This window comes from Megalobrama amblycephala, linkage group LG11, assembly GCF_018812025.1.
Source record: "Megalobrama amblycephala isolate DHTTF-2021 linkage group LG11, ASM1881202v1, whole genome shotgun sequence".
NCBI lineage: Eukaryota > Metazoa > Chordata > Actinopteri > Cypriniformes > Xenocyprididae > Megalobrama > Megalobrama amblycephala.
In genome coordinates this window covers 25,698,562-25,722,578 of record NC_063054.1, presented here as the reverse complement: position 1 = coordinate 25,722,578, position 24,017 = coordinate 25,698,562, and the positions used below count along the sequence as shown (strand labels likewise).

The 24,017-nt window shown below is 40.2% G+C and overlaps 1 protein-coding gene across 1 annotated transcript in view; it reads left to right on the top strand.

Annotated features, from left to right (window-relative positions):
• Positions 1-24,017, top strand: part of LOC125278133 (dynein axonemal heavy chain 9-like) — a 102,865-nt gene that overhangs the window by 35,782 nt on the left and 43,066 nt on the right. Inside the window, 18 exon segments of the mRNA XM_048206974.1 lie at positions 136-423; positions 6,616-6,826; positions 6,902-7,029; positions 7,195-7,303; positions 8,818-8,965; positions 9,873-10,047; positions 10,141-10,314; positions 11,858-12,065; positions 12,713-12,878; positions 14,033-14,135; positions 14,309-14,548; positions 18,731-18,892; positions 19,293-19,489; positions 20,057-20,219; positions 20,557-20,680; positions 21,682-21,824; positions 23,262-23,423; positions 23,729-23,962. Of these exon segments, the coding sequence (XP_048062931.1) occupies positions 136-423; positions 6,616-6,826; positions 6,902-7,029; positions 7,195-7,303; positions 8,818-8,965; positions 9,873-10,047; positions 10,141-10,314; positions 11,858-12,065; positions 12,713-12,878; positions 14,033-14,135; positions 14,309-14,548; positions 18,731-18,892; positions 19,293-19,489; positions 20,057-20,219; positions 20,557-20,680; positions 21,682-21,824; positions 23,262-23,423; positions 23,729-23,962 (3,135 nt within the window).

The following is a 24,017-nucleotide window of genomic DNA, read 5'->3' as shown; positions in this document are numbered from 1 at the left end:
GTTACTTTATGAATTGTTTTTAGGTACAAACTGTGAAATATCTGAACAAGTTGAACAATCAAAGTTTGGCCTGCATAGGTTGCAGTTGATTGGACTCTCTTTAGTTTTTGTTTTTCCCGTGTCTCACCATCGCAGGATCACTATGACTGGGGTCTGCGGGCCATTAAGTCAGTGCTAGTAGTGGCCGGTTCCCTGAAGAGAGGAGATCCACATAGACCGGAGGACCAGGTGCTGATGAGAGCCCTGAGAGACTTCAATGTCCCAAAGATCGTGACCGATGACATGCCTGTCTTCATGGGCCTCATCGGGGACCTTTTCCCTGCTCTTGATGTGCCACGCAAAAGGGACATGGACTTTGAGAAATTTGTCAAGCAGTCTGTGTTGGATCTCAAACTGCAGGCCGAGGATAACTTTGTGCTCAAGGTAAGTTCAGGTGACACATGCCAACTGACTATATGCACGGTTACTTCCTGGTTGTCGTTAAGCCAGCTTGGGCATTTCCAGTGAACTGTTAGCTGTTCATTCTGTACTCGCTGTACATCGACACAAAACCATCAGTGGTTGACTTTTTAATGTGGTATTCATATTTTAATGCAGTTATCACATTTACCTAATTTGCCAATAAACAAGTTTTATTGCTTGCAATAAAGACGAAGCTATTGGTACTGTTTAAGAAATGCCGTGTCTGAATTAGACACGCACACGCATTATTTTTTTTTTTAATGTGATGACCACAAACATTATTTGTCCATCCTTCTGAGATTGTCCCCATTGTAAAACCAAATGTTTCAAAATGTAGGAAATCCAACATTTGATAGAAAACACTTATTTGAAAAAAAAAAAAAAGAAGACAATAATTACCACTATAACCAGCAGGTTGTGGCAAAGTAGCATTTATTTGCGCATATATCAGCCATTTCCTCTAATAGTTTTTCACTTTTGTTTAGTTTTTGACTAAATATTAAACATTATAAAATATCTAGGTTTAAAAATACATTTTGTTAATGTGAAGTATAAAGTATTCACAAAATCTTATGAAAAACAATACATTTTATTGTGAATGAATTACACAGAAAGCGAGCACCGTGCACCCTCATAGCAGCTTGTCAGTCAGTGCAGCGCAAGATCAATGATTTCGGCACACTTGTGAAAACACACATTTTATTCAATGAATCTAACTAAAGTGCACAATAAATATTTAATTTTTGATGCTTTTTTCACACGAAAGTGTGAACGCTGGGTTTTTCTCCTAACTGATGGTCGAATTGAATTTAGCCGAGGAGGAACACAATTGTAAAAGCTATATAAATAAATTTGTATGTCTTTATTTATTTATTTATTTTGTATGCTGTCTTGCTTTTGAATAACTAAATTAATGCTATGCCTGACTATTTAAGTGACTATATTCTGATTATAAACTATGTATTACACTACTGATGCTCAACACACCAGCAAGTGACATCGATGGGTTACTTAACGTAATCCCGGGTTCTTTGATAACAGAGTGAGGTATTTCACTATGGGATATCGCTTTGGGCGTGACCAACTACGGAAGCTCCAATGACACCACGTCTGTCCTTGACAGACAGGTCGATCTGAGATCAGGCTCCGCCCCACCTATATCACTCAGGTCGACCCCTATCGAGATCATTATAGAGAGATTTCTTCCCATTCCTGTGCAAGGAGGGAAGTGTTGGTGAAACACCTCACTCTGTTATCAAAGAACCCGGGATTACGTTAAGTAACCCATCGTTCTTTTTCTAACTTCGCATGGTGTTTCACTATGGGAGATAGAGACCACTCCCGGATTGCACAACATGCCATACATAACGATTATGTGGGTCCCAAGCCACTGGCTCCTAGCACCGCATGTGCTACAGATGGCTCTGACACATTTAGTCTATAGAACCGCACAAAAGTGTGCGGCGTAGCCCAACTTGCCACCGCACAGATGTCCTGAACCGAAACTCCACTAAGTAAGGCCCATGATGTGGCCATTGCCCTAGTGGAGTGGGCCCTTAAGCCTTCAGGAGGTTGAGATCCTCTGCATTTATATGCTAGAGATATAGCATCTACAATCTAATGGGACAGCCGCTGACGCGACAAATGTTACCCTTTATGAGGAGTAGCCCAAGACACAAACAGCTGGTCATTCCTTCTGAAACCTGCTGTTCTCTCCACGTACACACGAAGCGCCCGTACTGGACATAATGCATTCAACCTCCCCTCCTCCGGAGAAGAGAAAGGAGGAGGGTGAAAAGCTGTAAGCTCTGTAGTTGGACATCTATAAGCAGAGTCCACTACTTTGGGTACAAAAGCAGGGTTAGGTCGAAAAGAAACCTTTGTAAACCCTGGAGAAAACTGTAAACAAGATGGGCTGATAGACAGGGCCTGTAAGTCACTCACACGCTTAGCAGTCACCAGTGCTACAAGCAGTGCTGTCTTAAGAGAGAGAAACTTCAACCCAACGCCCTCTAATGGCTCAAAAGGGTGTTGAGAAAGGGCCTCTAAAACCAACGACAAATCCCACAAAGGGACCATCTGTCTTACGGCGTGCCCCTTTCATAAAACGACTTATTAAGGGGTGCTGACCCGCAGATCCTGGAGAAAACATAATATGTCCCTCACTGAGCACTGAAAAGGGACAATATGACTCCGCTCACACCATTCTTCAAAGACTCGCCATTTATTACTATAAAGTGAGCGATTGGAAGAGGCTCTGGCACTCTGTATAGTGTGTATGACCGATGGGGGCAGACCTGCTGCACTCAAATTCCACCTCTCATGGGCCAGGCCCAAAGATCTATCCTGTCTGGGTGAGGATGGTAAGTGCTTTCGTAGGTGCTTGTTTAACACACAGAGGCCTAATATAGGACGCAGAGACGTGCTCCCTTTCTTTGGAATCACAAAGTAACGGGAATAAAAGCCTTGACAGCTTACCTCCTTTGGCACCACTTTGATCGCTTGTTTGTTTAAAAGAGTGTCGATCTCGGCCATCAAGACACGAGCCGACTCTCCCTCGGCCACAGAGGCTATTATACCATTGAATTTGGGTGGTTTCATGGCAAATTGAAGTCTGTATCCCCGTAGAATTGTGTTTAAAACCCACGGGTGAGCAGCGCATGCGCGCCAATTGAGTATGCGGGCCGAGAGAGTCCACCTGTATATTTCTCCCTCGTGGGCGCGTGTTGATGACGTCATAACAGTCTCCGCGTTGGCTCCCACCGGAGAAGCAGGCGCTCCCTCCTGTAGTGAAACTAGGGGGGCACATTCTATTTTGGATTTTTTGCAACCTATCGCCCTTGGCAGTCTACCTGGCTGCGATAGTGCATTCTTTATTATGTATACCCCTGAAGCAGTGGGTGTTTGAACACACCGTGTGAGTGCTTGGTGACACTGATGAACATCTTCCTCTATTCTCTGAACATGAGTAGAACATACAGAAACAGCCCTTACCGAACTTAGAACCGCAGGGCTGGAAACCTTCCTTCTCTTTGCAGGCGGAGAGAGAAGTGAAGGGGAACATTTTCGTGTCAGGTCGCACGCTTCTTCTTCCGTTCCTCGGGGACCACAGCCCTGAACCGCTCCACGCGAAGAGCGGAGAATTAAATCGTTCACCACATATATTTCGTCCCAGAGTGCTGGGTTCGGTACTCCTGTCAAGCTGTCGCCCCATCTCCTCCAAAATCTCAGCTTGATACGCTGACAGTAAAGTCACTGCGTTCAGCGAGCACACCGATTGTGCCGCATACTTATACATCCTCTGATAGACGGACGCGGTTAAGTGTTCCATCTTGCTCAGCAGCGAAATTTGAGATGAGGCAGAAATAGAGCGCGCGATTCGGGTGGAGATGATAGGCCACTGAAGACTCTATCGCTAGGGGTCCGGCCAGCCCCAGCTCTCCCATCCCCTGAATCTCCAGCTTAGAACATCCTTTGGCCGGGAGCTTGCTCTTAAAGGGGCTGCACCAATGGCGAGACATTTCCTTCATGCAAGCAGGCACAGCGGGCAGGAGTTGTCTCGCTGCAGGTTGAGCAGGCGGTAGCCTTTTCCCGTCGTAAAGGTCTCTCTCTGCTCCTTCCGCATCTTGTGCTGCGGGCCAAGCTAGACCCAGTTTCGCCATGGCTCGTTTACACACCTCATGCAGGTTACTGTCTGCCTGTGAGGCTGAGTCAGTCATGCTGGGGGGTCTAGACTGGGATAGGGAATGGAGAATTATCTTCCTCATCATCCATGTCTAAGTCGAGGAGGTCAGAGTTGGCATCGCCCTCAGCATCCTCGTCAACCGGTTCTTCCTCCTCCTGTGCGAGAAGGCCCTCGAACAGAGGAGGCATATCTGGGGATTCGGCTTCCATCATGTCCGCCCAGCTCGTGGTAGCTTGCGTATGATGCTAAGTAGCTGTAGATTTTGCGGCGGCTCCCGACAGACATTGGTCTTGTTGGTTTTCACCGGCATTGACCCACAGTGAACACATGTTTGTGGGTCCACAAGCGACGTTTGAGCGTGTTTTGGGCCCATACACACGATGCACATTGGGTGAGGGTCCCTGCCCGAGATCGTTGCTCCACATGACGATGGACATGGGCGGGATGCAGCCTCTCTGCTCTTCGACTCATTCCCTTTGGCGGGGGTAATGACCGTCGACATGATGGCTGAAGAGTGAAAAAAGGTAATCGTCGGGTAGTTATCCCTTCCAACGGCTCGCTTTAACATGTAAACCTGAAGTTGGCTTGACGCCACTGAAGATCGTAACTTAATACGATGTAGTCTAAACAGAATAGCTCGCCTTGACGCGGACACTATTCAGAATTTACGATGTCACTCAACACAATCCAATCCACTGATGTCGCGTTCGGTGGCGTAATCCAATGACGGTCCGCCTGATGAACAGTTTAGCGAAATCAGCAATGACGTCAGATGTGCTGAGAGAGCTTGTAGTCCCTCATGGGAAGAAAGCGCGAATGATCTCGATAGGGGTCGACCTGAGTGATATAGGTGGGGCGGAGCCTGATCTCAGATCGACCTGTCTGTCAAGGACAGACGTGGTGTCATTGGAGCTTCCGTAGTTGGTCACACCCAAAGCGATATCCCATAGTGAAACACCGAGCGAAGTTAGAAAAAGAACTCACTGGAATTTTTCGAGCTGGCTTATATTATTGCAGAAGTTCTAAAGAACGCTCAGTGCATATAGTCAACTCTTGTGAGAAATGCCTCAGCAGACTTCAGTCAGGTCTGTCAGGTTTGCTTTTCTATAATGGTAAACGCCTCACCAGGGTTATCATGATCTAAAGTTAAACATAAGATTATTGGCCAATCCATATAGGGTTTTCAATAGCCGATGATTAACAATATCTAAAGAGCATAATATATATAGATTCTATATTTGGATTCCATATTCACTGTTACTGTGATAGAAGTGATATCGTATTCATAATTAAATGTATTGATTTGTGACAGGGGAATGCATAAAAAAAAATATCAATGCAGTGTGTGTCACCTGAACAAAATCAAGGAACCATAATTTTTGTCATATTAACTTCACATTTGGAACAGAGCTTGGCTAAACATATGGCTTTTTGGACTCATTTTAGACATAATTTTGTAAAATATATATTTTGTATAAAATAAATGTTTAGTACAGTGCATTTGCATTACAGTAAACTTCTATAACTTTTTACACTTTCATTTTTTGAAGTTCACCTCTGCAAGACCTACTGTATAATAGTGAAAAGTGGGTCTGTATTCTAAAGCATTCATGAATTACAGCTGTTTAAAACTGTCAAATTTTCATGCTCAAAAAGGTGGAAAAAAAGCTAGAATAAAACATGTTTTTGTTTAAAAGCAGATGGTATCTATTCTTTATACAGTTTATTGAATATTACTGACAAAACTACATGTTGTCATATAAACAACCAGTCAGAAATGTCACTGATTTACAGTAGTAAGTCTTAACCGTTATAAACTCATTAGAGTCATGCAGTAGTGAATCATACTGCACATACTGAATCGTTTGTCTACTTGGTGCTATAGATTCAGTAGCTGTGTTGCGGAGCTGTTGAGAGTTTTATGTTTTAAATGACATTTCTGCAGTTCTATTTGGTGATGCTAGTGGTGCAGAAATCACACACTTTAGACAAACCAATGTTTTAATTGTAGCGCTTAGATTTCACTGTAGGAAACAGAGATGTGTTCTGCATATGCATTATTAAAACAATAACAAAATCTGCACTGAGAACTGCACTGAGACTGCTCGCTCCCACTGGAATGCAGAGCGTCTTTGATGGAGGACCTGTCTTATAACTGTACTTGAGCTGAACACAGCTGAACACTTGAACTCTACACACTAGTTTAGTTTAGTTTAGTTACTGCTGCTGTGCTATTGAACAGCACAGGGTAAAGATTTCTTGAACTTTTTGTTGTTTTTGTTTTGAAATGTTTGGTATGAAGTCACACTGGTGCTGAAAATGTCTGGATAACTTTTTTTATATGTACATAATGAAAGCTGTTTCAGCCACCCAAGCTAGATTGTCTCTCGTGTGTGCGGTTTATAGCTAAAAAGCATCAAGCAAAGCAATGCTGTGTGTGTAATATTTAGCTCTGTTCTTCTTCTCAGGTGGTTCAGCTGGAGGAGCTGCTGGCTGTCCGTCACTCCGTGTTTGTGGTGGGAAACGCCGGCACCGGCAAGTCCCAGATCCTTAAATCCCTCCACAGGACATATCAGATCATGAAGCACAGGGTCGTCTGGGCCGATCTTAACCCTAAAGCAGTCACCAACGACGAGCTGTTCGGTATTATCAATCCAGCCACGCGCGAGTGGAAAGACGGTGAGGGCTGCTGTTGTTTTTCCTAGTGCTTCCGTCACGGCCGAATGTGAGATTCAACGTGCTTTTCCCCCGCAGGACTGTTTTCTAATATCATGCGTGAGCTGGCCAACATCAATCACGCTGGGCCCAAGTGGATTGTCCTGGATGGCGATATCGATCCAATGTGGATTGAGTCACTGAACACAGTAATGGATGATAACAAGGTAAAGCCGAGACTGCCAGAACTCCAGCTCAATATCGGCTTTCGCACGTAGCATTCAGATATCTTTATGAAAGAGACCACACTCAGCCACATACAGGCGGAACACATTAAAATGACCCTGGCCTTTAGATGACCTTTATCTGTGTGTGTGTGTTTGATGCTGTAGGTGCTGACTCTGGCCAGTAATGAGCGGATTCCTCTGAACCCGACCATGAGGCTGGTGTTTGAGATCAGCCACCTCCGCACGGCCACTCCAGCGACGGTCTCCAGAGCCGGTCAGTGCTGGAGAGAAGCAGAAGCTTTGTGTACCAAATATATGTCAATGTAAAATAACCTATATTCTAAGAGATAAATATAACATTTTTGATGGAGTTTGGGGACCTTTCAGACTGTTCTTAAATCATGCTAACAGAAGACTAATATAGAGGTGCTGCTGAATATTCATATAAAAACACTGAGATAGGTTTTGTTTTGTTTCTGTTCTCAGCTCAGCTGATATCATAACAGTGTCACTTTTCCAATAAGCATTTTTTTTTTTTTTTTTGACAAAACGTTTCATTGTTGTTTGATATAATATAGTGTTGCACAACTGAATCAAACATCCGTCATATGGAACATTAGGAATCAAATTCAATTTCATAGAGTGATTCACTGTAATTTACAGTGGTATGCGAAAGTTTGGGAACCCCTTGCAGAATCTGTGAAAATGTGAATAATTTTAACAAAATAAGAGGGATCATACAAAATGCATGTTATTCTTTATTTAGTACTGTATTTTACATAAAAGATGTTTACATAAAGTCCACAAGACAAAAAATAGCTGAATTTATTAAAATGACCCTGTTCAAACGTTTGGGAAACCTTGGTTCTTAATACTGTGTGTGGTTACCTGGATGATCTACGACTGTGTTTTTTTTTTTTTTTTTGTGATGGTTGTTCATGAGTCTCTTGTTTATTCTGAGCAGTTAAACTGAGCTCTGTTCTTCAGAAAAATCTTCCAGGTCCTGCAGATTCTTTAGTTTCAAGGATTTTTTGCATATTTGAACCCTTTCCAGCAGTGACTGTATGATTCTGAGATCCATCTTTTCACACTGAGGACAACTGAGGTACTATTAAAAAAGGTTCAAACATTCACTGATGCTCCAGAAGGAAACACGATGCATTAATAGACGGGGGCTGAAAACATTTTGAATTTGAAGATCAAGGTAAATTGTACATAATTTGTCTTCCGGGAAAAATGTAGGTATCTTCTGTCGCTTCCGGAGGGCAGTACTAAATAAAAAAAATTATATTTCAACAAAAAGAGAAAAATGTGGACATCTTTATCCTGTTCAAAAGTTTTCACCCCCGGCTCTTAATGCATCATGTTTCTTTCTGGAGCATCAGTGAATGTTTGAACCATTTTTAATAGTTGTGTTTGAGTCCCTCAGTAAGAATATTTATTACAATAATTAAATATAAAACAAACATAGTTTATATATTAAAATGTTTTATTTATTTTATTATATTTAAATATTTTATTGATTTTTTTTGTTTTGTTTTTTTAATAATATATGTCATTTTCGTGCCCATTATGGGTTTTGTTTTTTTGATCGTATTCAGCTGTCAAATGCTATTTAGTGTGGTCACTAACTGAGATTTCAGTGTAATTATAGTGGAAATGTATAAATGTAGAGTTTAGTGATTCAAACTAATCAAACCACTTATAATTCAAAGTAGCTTCTCCAGCACTGCTTCACAGCGAACCAATAAATACAACTCCATGATCACGTTTCATTCCTCCATACAGGCATTCTGTACATCAACCCTGCTGACTTGGGCTGGAATCCACCTGTGTCAAGCTGGATTGACCAGAGAGAAGTCCAGTCGGAGAAGGCCAATCTGACCATTCTGTTTGACAAGTACCTCCCATCATGCCTCGATACTCTCAGGTCAAGGTACGTCACTTTCCTGTCTTCTTCACTTCAGTTCATAGTGATTGCATCTGGCGTACCAGTTTTGAATTCGGTCTTTCCCTTTCAGCCTCCCTAGAGTTGAACTCAGCTCGATAATATTAATTAGGCTCCATAACTGAGAATTCTATGAAGATATAGCAACAGCAGCATGAACTGATTAATATTCATGAGCTAAACGTCTTATGTGCTTTATGTACCTGTGTTATTTTAGTGTACTATTACAGTTTTTATTAATATTTTTTCTATATTAATTTTCATTTGAAAGTCTTAGTAATTTTGTTGTGGGTTTTTGTCATTTGTATTCATTCATTTTTTTAATATTAACATTTATTTTTTTATATAAATATGTCTATATAGTGTTTTTATTATTATTTTAGAACATCAAGTTAAACTAACTGAAAATTAGAAATGTTGCCTTGGCAACTAGCTGAAATTAAATAAGTAGTGAAAATGTTTTTTAATGGTGTTTGTTTTAGTAACTGTAATAACTTTACCCATCATTTTCACAATAGCCCACATAGTAACCACAGAGATGGTGAAAACAGCACAGATCGAACATGCCATACTTTTCCCAGTCAGTAGCACATACTTGAAAACATGCGACGCAGCATGTGAAAACAGCCCATGTCAGTTTACTGTGCTGAAACAGTCAAGCAGAGATCTAAAACAGATGAAACACTTTCCTCCTGGGCTTCTGGAAGGCAAAGTCCTCATTCTGGTGCACAAGTTTGTCAAACAGTTCAGTCACTGAAGTCGTCAGTCTTTTTAATTTGTTCTTTTTTTCCTCTGGTGTTGGAGACAGAATTCCTTTCTAAAGCCAGAAGTGCAGATAGAGGCAAACTTGTGTTAAAATTGCTGATCACAGAGCTGCTTTCTGTCCTGCTCCCAGATTTAAGAAGATCATCCCTGTTCCTGAGCAGAGTTTGGTGCAAATGCTGTGCTACCTCCTGGAGTGTCTCCTCGTCCCAGAAAACACTCCTCCAGACAGCCATAAGGATCTCTACGAGCTCTACTTCGTCTTCGCCGCTGTCTGGGCCTTCGGAGGGACCATGTTCCAGGACCAGGTGGATCTCCATTTTCTTTAATTCCACGAGTTCACGATGAATGATGAGTGTTTTAACACGGCAGCCTGTAATTTCTGTGTGCTTTCACTGCAGCTCGTGGATTACAGGGTGGAATTCAGTAAGTGGTGGGTGACAGAGTTCAAAAGCGTGAAGTTTCCGGCTCAAGGCACCGTATTCGATTACTACATTGATCCCGAGAGCAAAAAATTTGAGCCATGGTCAAAAATGGTTCCGAATTTTGAGATGGATCCTGACATACCTCTGCAGGTTAGTATCAATGCTTTTGTTCTGTTTGTTTTTATAGTATCATTAAACTCAGACAAACGTCTAACGACACTTCAGCATCAGACTGATGGTCTGCAACAAAACAAAGCCAAGCCAGCATGACTTCAATGTCATTGACATACTATTGTAGTAGTTTTTAAGTTTTGAATTAGATTTCATTTACAGTGACATACTATTGTAGTAGCTTTTAAATTTTGAATTAGATTTCATTTACAGTTAGAATTTTAGTTAAAGTCTTTTAGTAATTTTGTTGTTAAAGTTTAACAACATTTATTGACTTTTCTGCTTAGCAATACTATGAGTGAATTCATTCAGAAAGTAGATCAAAGTGTAAAATAGCACATATACAAAATGTGCTTGTGAGTGTCTTTTTAAAATTTGGCTATATGTTATCCAATTTTATTTCAGTTTTAGTTTTATTTTAGTACATTATTGATATTGGCTTGACAAAGCCTTGTCTGAAAGTTTGAAATAACTTTATACTTGAATTAGCACATTGCAAGCATGTTTCCTTGCATGCTAGCATGATTAACATGCTGATAATATGATTTAACAATTTTCTGGCTTGTTATAGCATGATTTAACACAGTTAGCCTGTTTTATCATGATTTACTATATTGCTTTCGAATCCATCAATAACAGTCTATGGGACATTTCATAGTTTTGATCGTCTGGTTTACTAAAGCCATAAGCTAGATCAGTTAGAATAGATAGCAATCCCGAGTCAGAGCAATCTGAATGTTTAGCCGAGTTACAGCTAGAATGGTTTGGGCTGCATTCCTTTTAGAAATAGCTGTCCAAATTCCCTCGAGAAAAGGGACAGATGAGAGCGAAGTTTCTTCATAGCGAAATGCTCACAGTGTACACATACAGCCCCCTCGATGACTGAGAATGCATGCTCTACGCCCAGGCACACAACGAACATATCATGTGTCATCCGGTGTCAGAAAACGCTGGCACGGATGAACACACTTCCTAAAGTTCCTAGCACTAGTGCTGGCCATAGTTTGCCTGTTTAGACATGTGTTCAAACAAACAGTCTCCTGAAGACAAGAAAGAGGATGACGTATTTCACAGGTTCCCTTTTATACTCAGTTGCACCAGTAGTGACATCATAGGTTGTCGCTGGCCAATGTTAAGTTCATTATTGTGTTTAGACTCATGCCGGAGGCATTCCTCATAGTGTCCTCTAGAGGATGCAGTGCGAGTTCTCATTCAAAAGGGAACCACTTTTTTTACGGAATCACAAAACTGATGCGTCAAAGGTGAATATACACAGGTTATAAAGAATTTTAGGAAAACCAATGGGAAAAAAACAGGGAAGATAATATTTTCAGATGATTGTACTATATACTAAATAAATTGCTGAAAACAATGGTCTGAAAAATCTACAGAGAGGTTTGTTCTAAATGAAGCGCACTCACAATGCCTTAAAACGGCGCACATGTAGGCACTCACAGAGTTTTGTCGTCTCTGGATGTATGTTGTTGAGAAATTAAGGTCATTGGCCATGTGTCTTCCTCAGGCCTGCCTAGTCCACACTACAGAGACCATCCGCGTGCGCTACTTCATGGACAGACTGCTGGAGAGGCGGCGGCCCGTCATGCTGGTGGGCAACGCTGGCACCGGAAAATCTGTTCTGGTGGGAAACAAGCTCGGCTCCTTGGACCCAGACAAATATGCCATCAAAAACGTCCCCTTCAACTACTATACCACATCAGCCATGTTACAGGGTATGTTTGTGTGCATCTGATTTTTGTTCAAGCAAGCACCAAATAAACAAAACTTACATAAATATGTAATATAATATAATGTATAAATCTGAATGGATAACTGGGTTGCAAATCAGCAAAATTAGCCTAAATATTTATTTAAAATTTTTTCTTGCAATAACTTGAATAACATGAGTAAAGTTTGTATAAATTATTTCTTCTGATCATGCAGTTCTAAAATATGATACTTTCTGGGTATCACAGTTGAGAAATGCTGTGTTTTTACTATTAGTAAAATGAATATATTCAGCAAAATTAGCCGAACAATTAATTCAAGAACCTTTGCACACTGAACCAAATACCATTTCAACAGATTATGTAAAAAATGGCAAAAAGCATGATTTTAAAGGCTTTGATAGACATTAGATGGATTTTAAACTGTGTTCATTTTATGTTAGATAATAGTTTATTAAACCATATTTAAAAGTACTGGGGCACCAAAGTGAAACCCTTTTCATGAAAGACTGCCATTATGTTTTTTATGCACTGCAGTTTTCTTGTTAAATTTCTGTACTTCTCTGCAATGTTTGACATTGACGAGACTTTGTCTATAAGCTTCATGTAATTGTATTTGGTAATTCTGTGCTCACAAAGCATCTTTCCTGCAGCTGTTTTAGAGAAGCCCTTAGAGAAGAAGGCAGGCAGGAACTACGGGCCACCCGGCAGCAAGCGGCTAATTTACTTCATCGATGACATGAACATGCCAGAGGTGGACGAGTACGGCACGGTCCAGCCTCACACCCTGATCCGTCAGCACATGGACTACAACCACTGGTACTGACCATCACATGACTGATTCAGCAGTCTTAGTATGATGCTTTTTCCCAATGTTCATCTTTCTTTACTGTGTAATGTTGCTGTTTGAGCATGATAAAGCTCTGCAAAGTCCCTCCAAAGGGAGTTATTTTCTATATCAGTGCGCACTGTTTCGGAACTCCCTGAAACACCTCCATTGTAGTCTTGAGTTTTCTTCCGGGATTGAACACGTCACAATATTCCTCTTTTAAATAATTCACTAGATAAAGGGGCGGGGCCTGGTTGAGTTAGTAGTGTGTTGAAACTCATGGTTATGGTGCGGGGCAAGACATTTACCTAACACGCTCGAAGTGCATGATCAATCACAACATACTGGACCAACCAACTACTCAGAGCACATTGCTTCATAGAGACAGGAACTAAACAGAGCGTTACTGACAGACTGGGAAGAGAGGGGCTGCGACATTGTCAAATTTGGGGAAAATAATGAACATTCAAGCATGAAAACCTGTTCTAGTAGAGACATTAAAAAATCAAGACTTTGTAAAAGGGCATAATAGGTCATGTTTAAAGTGTAATTTCTGTTCTGATTCCCTGAGATGCTCAAGCTGACCCTCATGGCCATTTAGCCTTGTTCAGACTGTCAGTCCAAATCTGATTTTTGTGCTTATCCTGATTGAAATCCGATCAGATTTAGCAAGTCTGAACGGCTAAGAACTGTACTCATCCAGAGTGAGTAGAAAGGCTGGCAAAATCATTCTTGACCCCTTCACACCCAGGCCAATTCCTTTTTGAACTTTTGCCATCTGGTCAGCTCTACAGAGCACAGTTTCTTCCCTAAGGCAAGTTCATCTCATGAAAAAGTTAATGGCCCCACTTGGCAACAAACATGTGCAATACACAACACTATTTATACATTTATTTATTTAACACACCATACTTCTTATTTACATTTCCTTGCATGTGTGCATAGCATACCTGTACATGCATATTGTATACCGTCTATTGTCTATTTTTGTATATTGTGTATTTTTTAAGTTATTTTTTGTATATTGTTATTTCCCATTTAATAATTCTTTTATTTAATAAATTTTTATTATTTTATTATTTGTGTCTCGGTGTGCATACAAAGCGTGTGTTTGTGTGACTGACGGAATGCTGTTTCCTCTCAGGTACGACAGGAGCAAGCTGCAGCTGAAGGAGATCCACAACGTGCAGTATGTGTCCTGCATGAATCCCACCTCCGGCAGCTTCACCATCAACCCCCGCCTACAGGTGCTCACTATCAGTGTCAATTCAATACCAGACATTAAATACTTTCTCTCACCCTCTCTGACACTGTTTACTTTCACTACGTGTTTTATTTGGAAAATGTTTCATATAGCTAGTGTTACCTGTCAAAGCTTAAGCAAAGGCTTAATGTAAAACTGTTGAAACATGTATCTCAGAGGCATTTCTCGGTGTTTGCGCTCTCCTTCCCTGGAGTGGACGCACTGAACACCATCTACTGCAGCATCTTAAACCAGCACCTGCGCAGCGAGGGATTCGCAGCGGTTCTGCAGAAGAGCAGCTCACAGCTGGTCAAGCTGGCACTCGATTTCCATCACCGCATCACCACCACCTTCCTTCCCACCGCCATCAAGTTCCACTACATCTTCAATCTCCGTGATCTCTCCAACATATTCCAGGTACAAGCCTTTTGTCAGCTTACAACAGACTGAAAACAAAAGCCTTCCAGTAATAAATCATTTATCCCAGCAACACCTCTTCTTGCTCTCTGAATGCCAATCAATCGCTCTTTTAACTGGTGAAAGGTTATAATCTTTCCTATGTGGAATATTACATTTATATGATTGCCTCATAAGTCATGAATCTCTGAAGAATGAACCAGATGTCGTATAGGTCATACAAGACTGACTCATGCATTTTTGCATAAAGGTGAAGACCCAACTCTATGAATGTTTTGCAAGACTCTCCTTTTATTAAGCATATTCTATTGGGCTGTCCTGGTTTTAGTGCAACTGAAAGCTCTTAGTTAAGTTAATTAGTTAGTTAGTTAGTTAGTTAGTTAATTTAAGGACTTATTTAGTAAGATTTTGTCTGAATTTTTATTATATTTTAATTTAAAAAATATATATAATATTACTTGCTGTGTTTATTTGTTTGCTTGGTTTTTATTGTATTTACGTGATATTTGTATTTTTGTAATTTAGTTTTTGCCATGAAAATAGCCTCAGATGCTGACATGGCATTAAATAAAATTATACTACTACTACTCTGTAAACAGTGCAAGTCATTTCTGTCTCAAATGACTAATGATTGGAAGGCAAAGCTAGTTGTTTGAGATGAGCTGTAGATTATTGACTCCAGAACTGGTGGTGGATTTATTGAAATAAAAATGGTGGTTCAAATGTAACTGCACTTGTTGGTGTCACTCAGGGCTAAATCTGATTTATTGTTTTGTAATGGCTTTACTGAGCACCGTTTCCTCTATGATATTGAAAGCAGAAACAGTGATGTTGATAGCTGAAAAAAAATAGCCTGTGAACCTCTACTCATTGTTTTGGGTGCAGTCGGAGCAATGAAGCAAAATGAGAGTGGGAGAAAGGAGCAGATGAAACACTGCTGATGGAACATTTGAAGTGCTGCCCTTAGTTCTGCCTTACTAATTCAGCTGACAGTTCAGCTGTCTGAGGAACAGAGACTGCCCTACAGCAAAGCCTCAAAGCACACTTTCCCTCTGATTTCTCCATAAGGCTTCATCTACGTCGCAATCTTTGGCTCTTTCTTATTAATCTCCACTGTACGTTCAGTGTTTCTGTTGTGATGAGACTGCAGTGATTGCTCGGCTATTTCTTGGACTGGTTTAATTAGTTGGCGATATGCAGTTTAAAATGTCTCATGTTTCACTGTGAAGGACCCAAAGGCACCATCGGGTCCATCTTGTTTTTGTGAATGATTTAAAAAAATTAAAAGGCAGCCTATTCGTCCCATATCCAAGGAAAAGTTTCCCTTAAACATTTTTAAATAAAGTTCTGTGGAAAACTTCCCTGTTCAGATGCTGCTGGTTGGAACTGTACATTTCAACACAGTGACTGATGTGAATTAATTATTTTATCCGGGTGTGAGAGAACACTAAGATAACGAGGCTCCATCAAGGGCGATGACATCTGTGTCATCTATGTCATCTATGTCATGTATGTCATGACGCTGTATGTCATCATTACAGACTTCATCACATGCTGTCCAGGAATGACTGAACCTATATGCTGAGCAGCGATGGCCATTCCGTTTGATTTATTTGTTTTCAAAGGTGGCCACTGTGAAATGGCATCTTGACTGCAGCGCTGGATTGCAGAATAATGAAGCAGCAGACTCTATGGAGTGTTTGTAGTTTGATGATATTTCAATCATGACAACTCTCGGAGAGGATTAAATTCAACCAGCATTTATTGGCATGGGGCAATGAAGTATACATGGCTTGATTTTGACGTACAAGATCTGCTATGCTGCTGTTGCTGTTGCTGCTGCTACTGCAGCAAATACAAATTTGTTCAGTTTAGTCGAATAAAACAACAAAGAAAAGGCTGCTGCAAGAATTGTAGAACCCAGTAGCAGATCTCTACAGGTGGCGCTGGGAAGGAGGGATAACAACGCTTCACATTGTGCAGCTTGTCGATCGCAGGCTAGGGTACAATATATATGGTTGCATGGATTTGGAATTACTTCTGATTGGCTGGTGCCACAGCATAGAAAGAACCGATCAGTGCTCGGTTAGAGTTTCATGACTGAATTTTGTATTTATTGTTTCATTTTGATTTTTTTTTTTTTTTTTTTTTTTTTTCTTCATTTTGAAGTTTTATTGTAACTAGGTGTTTTCCTGTCTGGCTTTTTTTATTTTTTTTATTGACTTTATCAACTTTATTCTTTTTGTTATATGAATGTCACATTGACAACTTTGTCTTAAACTTTTTTTACATGTTTTTTTACATACTTTCATCATTTATTTTAAATGCCTTTTATGATTTTATTGTTGTACCCTTATCCCAGACTTTACATAATTTAAACAAAGAGTGATTTAAAAATACTAAATATACATACAAACCCGATTCCAAAAAAGTTGGGACACTGTACAAATTGTGAATAAAAACAGAATGCAATGATGTGAAAGTTTTCAAATTTCAATATTTTATTCCGAATACAACATAGATGACCTATCAAATGTTTAAACTGAGAAAATGTATAATTTTAAGGGGAAAATAAGTTTATTTTACATTTAATGGCATCAACACATCTCAAAAAAGTTGGGACAAGGCCATGTTTAACACTGTGTGGCATCCCCTCCTCTATTTACAGTATAACTGTCTGGAAACATCTGGGGACTGAGGAGACAAGTTGCTCAAGTTTAGGAATAGGAATGTTGTCCCATTCATGTCTTATACAGGCTTCTAGTTGCTCAACTGTCTTAGGTCTTCTTTGTCGCATCTTCCTCTTTATGACACACCAAATGTTTTCTATGGGTTGCCAGGCTGGCCATTGCAGTACCCGGATCCTCCTTCTATGCTGCCATGATGTTGTAATTGATGCAGTATGTGGTCTGGCATTGTCATGTTGGAAAATGCAAGGTCTTTCCTGAAAGAGACGACGTCTGGATGGGAGTATATGTTGTTCTAGAACTTGGATATACCTTTCAGCATTGATGGTGACTTTCCAGATGTGTAAGCTGCCCATGCCACACGCACTCATGCAACCCCATACCATCAGAGATGCAGGCTTCTGAACTGAGCGCTGATAACAACTTGGGTTGTCTTTGTCCTCTTTAGTCTGGATGACATGGCGCCCCTCAAATTTTGATTCTTCTGAACACAGAACAGTTTTCCACTTTGCCACAGTCCATTTTAAATGAGCCTTGTCCTAGAGAAAACGTCTGCGTTTCTGGATCATGTTTAAATATGGCTTCTTTTTTGACCTATAGAGTTTTAGCCGGCAACGGCGAATGGCACGGTGGATTGTGTTCACCGACAATGTTTTCTGGAAGTATTCCTGAGCCCATGTTTGATTTCTATTACAGTAGCATTCCTGTATGTGATGCAGTGCCGTTAAGGGCCCGAAGATCACGGGCATCCAGTATGGTTTTTGGCCTTGACCCTTACGCACAGAGATTTTCCAGATTTTGAATCTTTGGATGATATTATGCACTGTAGATGATGATAACTTCAAACTCTTTGCAATTTTTCTCTGAGAAACTCCTTTCTGATATTGCTCCACTATTTTTCGCCGCAGCATTGGGGGAATTGGTGATCCTCTGCCCATCTTGACTTCTGAGAGACACTGCCACTCTGAGAGGATCTTTTTATACCCAATCATGTTGCCAATTGACCTAATAAGTTGCAAATTGGTCCTCCAGCTGTTCCTTATGTGTACATTTAACTTTTCCGGCCTCTTATTGCTACCTGTCCCAACTTTTTTGGAATGTGTAGCTCTCATGAAATCCAAAATGAGCCAATATTTGGCATGACATTTCAAAATGTCTCACTTTCAACATTTGATATATTATCTATATTTTATTGTGAATAAAATATAAGTTTATGAGATTTGTAAATTATTGCATTCCTTTTTTATTCACAATTTGTACAGTGTCCCAACTTTTTTGGAATCGGGTTTGTATATAAAAACAACTAAATAATTTACTATTTTATGTGAAATCATTTATATAAATAGTCATTAATATATTTAATAGCTAAATAAAGTGTCATTTTATTTCAAAAGATTTTTATTTTGCCACTGAGATGAAAAAGAAAATCTTGTGCAGTATTTTGAGATTTGAAATGCTCAAGAAGAAACACTAAACCTTCTGTTGTTTACTACAGGGCATCCTCTTCTGCACCAGTGAGTGTGTGCGGAGTCCTCAGGACATGCTTAAGATTTACCTTCACGAGTCCAACCGAGTTTACCGCGACAAGATGGTAGAGGACAAAGATTTTGCCCTCTTTGACAAGCTACAGTCAGACACAGTGAAAAAGTTATATGAGGTGAGAGAGTTTCACTGGAAATTTGTTGCAGTGGAGAGAACAAGAACCGATAGTAAACAAAGCAAAACCCTGTCAGTCCTGCAAATTGGGAAATGATTTTTACTTTTTTTTTTCTCTCCACGCCCCCCAAGGTTCATGAGCAAGTAAAGGAGAGAAATAGCACTTTCCATCTAATCATCTGACATGCGCACTTCTGTACAGCGCACACTCGCTCCTCCAGAACAATAAAGGACAAACACACATTTTATGTTGGTTTTAAAGAGGAAAATGAATTGATTGAATTCTTAGGGTGGCAGTTATTTTGTTTTACTTGAGCTCCTTCCCAAGGCAGCAGCGCTGAGCGTTAGTTATTCACCTTTTAATATTTCATGTGTTAAGGCATGTTTTTTATTCCCATCAGGATATGGAAGAGACCCTGGAGGAGGCCAAGGCAATGAATATGTACTGCCACTTCGCCACAGGCATTGGCGAACCCAAATACATGCCAGTGCAATCCTGGGGGAGCCTGAACAAAATCTTGCTGGAAGCACTTGAAAGTTACAATGAAGTTAATCCGGCTCTGAACCTTGTTCTTTTTGAGGATGCCATGTCTCATATGTAAGAGTGCCAGAAATTGCCACTGCTGATGCATGCACAGCTTGACACAACATTAGATTTCTCAGCACCTCTTTAAACTGCTATAGATTGTGCAGCTTACACCAGAAAGAGTTAGTTGACTTGTCGACGTGACGGGTATAAGCCCTCTCGGAAATATTGTATCTGTAAATTTGTCCTTTTTCCACAGTCCAACGCATTTAGATGGATATCACTGCACTGAGACCATGTCTTGTGCTGTTACAAAATTAAGCTGTAATAATTTAAAAATTTATTTTTTTATTTAGTATAAATAAGTGTAACCCCCTTAAAACTAATTAACTGACTAGCAAAACATCAATTTTTGCATCAATTAATAACAAGCAAATATGCTTTCAGATCTGTTTAGTGAGTAAAGTAAAATAAGTGTTTATTGAATTGTACCGTCACATATTATTCAGTATAATGAATAAGAACCTGTACTGGTCAACCACTAACTATGCAGAGTGGTTGATTTTTCATGGAGTTAGTTAGGCATTACTCAACAGTGTGATTGTTCCTCTGCTTCTCATGTCTTCTCACCTGCTTCAGCTGCCGTATCAATCGGATCTTGGAGTCTCCGCGGGGAAACGCTCTGCTGGTGGGAGTGGGAGGCAGCGGGAAGCAGAGCCTGACGAGGCTGGCGGCATTCATTAGCTCCCTGGAGGTCTTTCAAATCACGCTGAAGAAAGGATACGGCATCCCTGATCTAAAGGTTTATTAGCCTGACCCAAAACAATTGCTCTAAATCACACTAGCATGAGACTCTCATCTCTGCTGTAACTGCTTGCTTTTGGCCCTATCAAATATTCATTGTGATGCTCCCTGCCAGAGTGTAAGTCTAGGTGCAACTTCAGACAAATTTCAGAAAAATAATGGAATAATTATCATGTACACAGAGGAGCTCTTGAACACAATATTGCACATTACTGTGTGTGTGTAGCTCATCAGCTTTCATGCCTGTAATATGTTTCATTTCTTACTGTTCTGCTGGGACTTTTCCAGGGAAGAGGAGCTCGGTGGCATGTGACTGTGGTTTTGTTTATTCTTAGAGCGATTTGGGCGCGTTGTACATTAAAGCTGGCGTGAAGAATATTGGCACGGTGCTCCTCATGACAGATGCCCAGGTCGCAGATGAGAAGTTCCTAGTGTTGGTGAATGACCTTTTAGCATCTGGTAAGCCTTGCTGTGTCTCTGCGCCCGCTGGCATCAAACTCTGCTGGTTTTCTCTGCCAGATGATGCAGAGATGATGTATTTGTGATGATATTACTGGCAATATAAACTTCATATTGCAAAGATTTTTAATGTGCTTTTTATTTTCTCCATTATGTTTCATAAAGACTGTGTCATTAGATGAATTGCTCAATCATTATTTTTGCTGCTCTTGAGCATGGGAGTTAAGAGATTGATTTAAACTTCAGTAGCTTTTTGATTTATTTCGCAACAAAGAAAAGAACGACTCTGTGAGTCGTTTGAAAATGTTTCATCACTCAAATGTTCACTGATGTGCCGAAATAGCTTTTCTATATGTTAATAAAAATATTTACATTAATAGTTTTTAAAAAAAAAAAGTAATTATTATTATCAACAAACAATAATAATAACAGTATTAAAATTATGACGATCATTAATATGCATTTGATAATTTTAATATGCATTCATTTTGGAAACCAATTATGTAGGTAATTATTGCTGTTTATGTATTAGACTGATCCATATATTGTTCATATCGTTAGCCTCATAGCATAATTGGCTAAGTCATTTTTTGGCCAAATTGTGATATCTGCCTTTGAAATATGATCTGGGCAATTATGCTATGAGGCTAACGATATATTGAAAAACATGCCATAATTATTTGTAAATGTAGGTTTTTACTGTACTTGCTTTTAAAATGTCCTGTCCACAGTAAATGTTTGGTTAAAAAGATTGATCTGGTTGAAAAGAATCACCCATTAAGTCATTTCACTGTATCAAGATATTAGTATAATTATTTTATTTATATTTCTCAGTCCTGAAGTATTGTCTTTTTAAGAGAGCTGTATTATTTTCCTGTTGCCTATGGCCAATTTCTAATATTTCCTTTTGTCAAAGCGCTGTGTTATTCCACTTAAAGACTGATATCATCAGCATCTGTCTGAATGGCGTGCCTCAACATCATCCCTTGTCTTCATCACAGGTGAAATCCCTGACCTGTTCCCTGACGACGAGGTGGAGAACATCATTGCTTCTTTAAGGAATGAAGTGCGTGGCCAGGGTCTGTTGGACACCAGGGAAAACTGTTGGAAGTTCTTCATCGACCGCGTCCGTAGGCAACTCAAAGTGCGTGAGCAGGAATGATGCATGAAGCCTCACAGTGCTGCCTTTGTACTCCCAGCAGTCTCTGTAAATGAGTTTCCAGTTCTCGCAATGTAACTAGATAAACATGAACAGACTGACGTCTCTGGGAAGGCTGTCCGAGAACTGATTCTGCTGCCGGTGGATGGAGGGCATGTATAGGATTTTTGTTGATATGTGATTTTTGGGTGTTGTAATAAGCATGGTTGTCATGGTTGAATGTTTACTTTTTCCCATATTTGACATTCTCTTCCAAGTGAATGTCAAATATGTCTCAAATATGTCTCTTCCAAGTTTGTCAGTAATGCTCTGTTCTCTATGAAGCCCCTCCTTCTGAAAAGTACAATGTGCTCTAATTGGTCGGCTGGAGCAGTTTGTTGTGATTGGTCAAGCTCTTCAAGTGTGTTTGAGAAAATGTCCTGCCATCTACGATAACCGTCAGTTTCAACACACTACTAACTTACTAAACCAGGCCCCGCCCCCGCCCTGCCCCTTTATTTAGCGTATGAATTATTTAAATGAGGAATATTATAATACTTCAGTACAATACTTCATTCCCGAAAGAAAACTCCAGACTACAAATGAGGCATTTTAGGGAGTTTAGAAACAGTGCGCACTGATATAGAGAATAATTCCCTTTAGAGGGACTTTGGAACTTTGCAGAGCTTTTTCATACTCAGACAGCAAAATTACACAATAAAGAAAGATGAACAGGGTGAAAAAGCAGAATAGATCCTTTTTAAAGTCATGTCTCGAGACACTTGCACTCATTTTCTTAAACTCCAAACTCCAGAGCACTTTCTGTGTGAAGGGCCCTTAAGCCGCTCACGCACCGGGCGATAAGCTCACAGGCATAGCGCACTGTCCAAAACAGTACATCTGATCACCAAACAGGCAAAAGTTCACTTCAAGAATGATGAAATGTTGATGCGTCTTAAGTTTGGTGTTTGAAAAAAACAGACCAAACGGAAAGAATCTGTCATTGCAGCTCTCTATTCAAGCCACAGAAAGTCAAATGTTTTGCTGAAAAATGCACAGTATACAAACCTCCAGCATAGGGTGATTATGTACATTAACAATAATTTAGGATAAATATAATGTAATTTAAAGAAAAACATCACTTTTAGTGATGATCGAACTCTAGAAACACCCCTGGATAACAAGTACTTCAGATTTCTACAGGGGTCCGTGGGCATGCAACACTATTGTTGCACACTAATGCAACTAAACTAAATATTATTATAATATGCAAACTAAATATTTAACTGTATGTAACTATGAATTACCATGGTCATTTTTAAACAATTACAACATTAACATTTTATTTGACACTTGACCATTGTTTGAAAGAATTCAAATTATTGGCTAGTATGGGCGTATTGTTTAGGAGTGCGTTTCATTCACACAGATGTTGTCCTGCAGGTGGCGCTCTGTTTTTCTCCAGTGGGCAGTAAGCTCAGGGTGCGCAGCAGAAAGTTTCCCGCGGTGGTGAACTGCACTGCCATCGACTGGTTCCACGAGTGGCCACAGGAGGCGCTGGAGTCAGTCAGTCTGCGCTTCCTACAGGACGTGGAGAACATTCAGGTGAGACACACACATCTGTAGAAACAGTACATCTTCATCAACAGGTTTTATCGTGATTTCCTCAATCCAAAGCATTGAGATCCCATTTATAGGTCTCAGCTGGTTAGACAGAGCACAGCCCCTTATACCAATCTAACGGACTGGGTGAATGAGCGAGATTGGGCGAGCGCTGTGCAGTCACTTTCTGCATTATATTTCAGGGAAATTAAATAGCTGTGACGGCCCAGTAGTATGACATTTCTGCCAATATGCTGGTAATTATATTTCATGTATGAACTGCATTGTTAATTGTTCCACATGTCTAGCCTGAGGTGAAGGACTCTGTGAGTAAGTTCATGGCTTACGTACATGTGAGCGTCAACAAGACCTCGAAAGACTACCTGACCAATGAGCGGCGGTATAACTACACCACGCCCAAGTCCTTCCTGGAGCAGATTAAGCTTTACGGGAACCTGCTGGCGCTCAAGAGGAATGATCTCACATCGAAGATGGAGCGGCTGGAAAATGGCCTGGAGAAGCTCAATAGCACCACAGCTCAGGTGATCTCAATCAGGTCCTCATGACTTATAAACCTTGCTGCACATCACATAATAA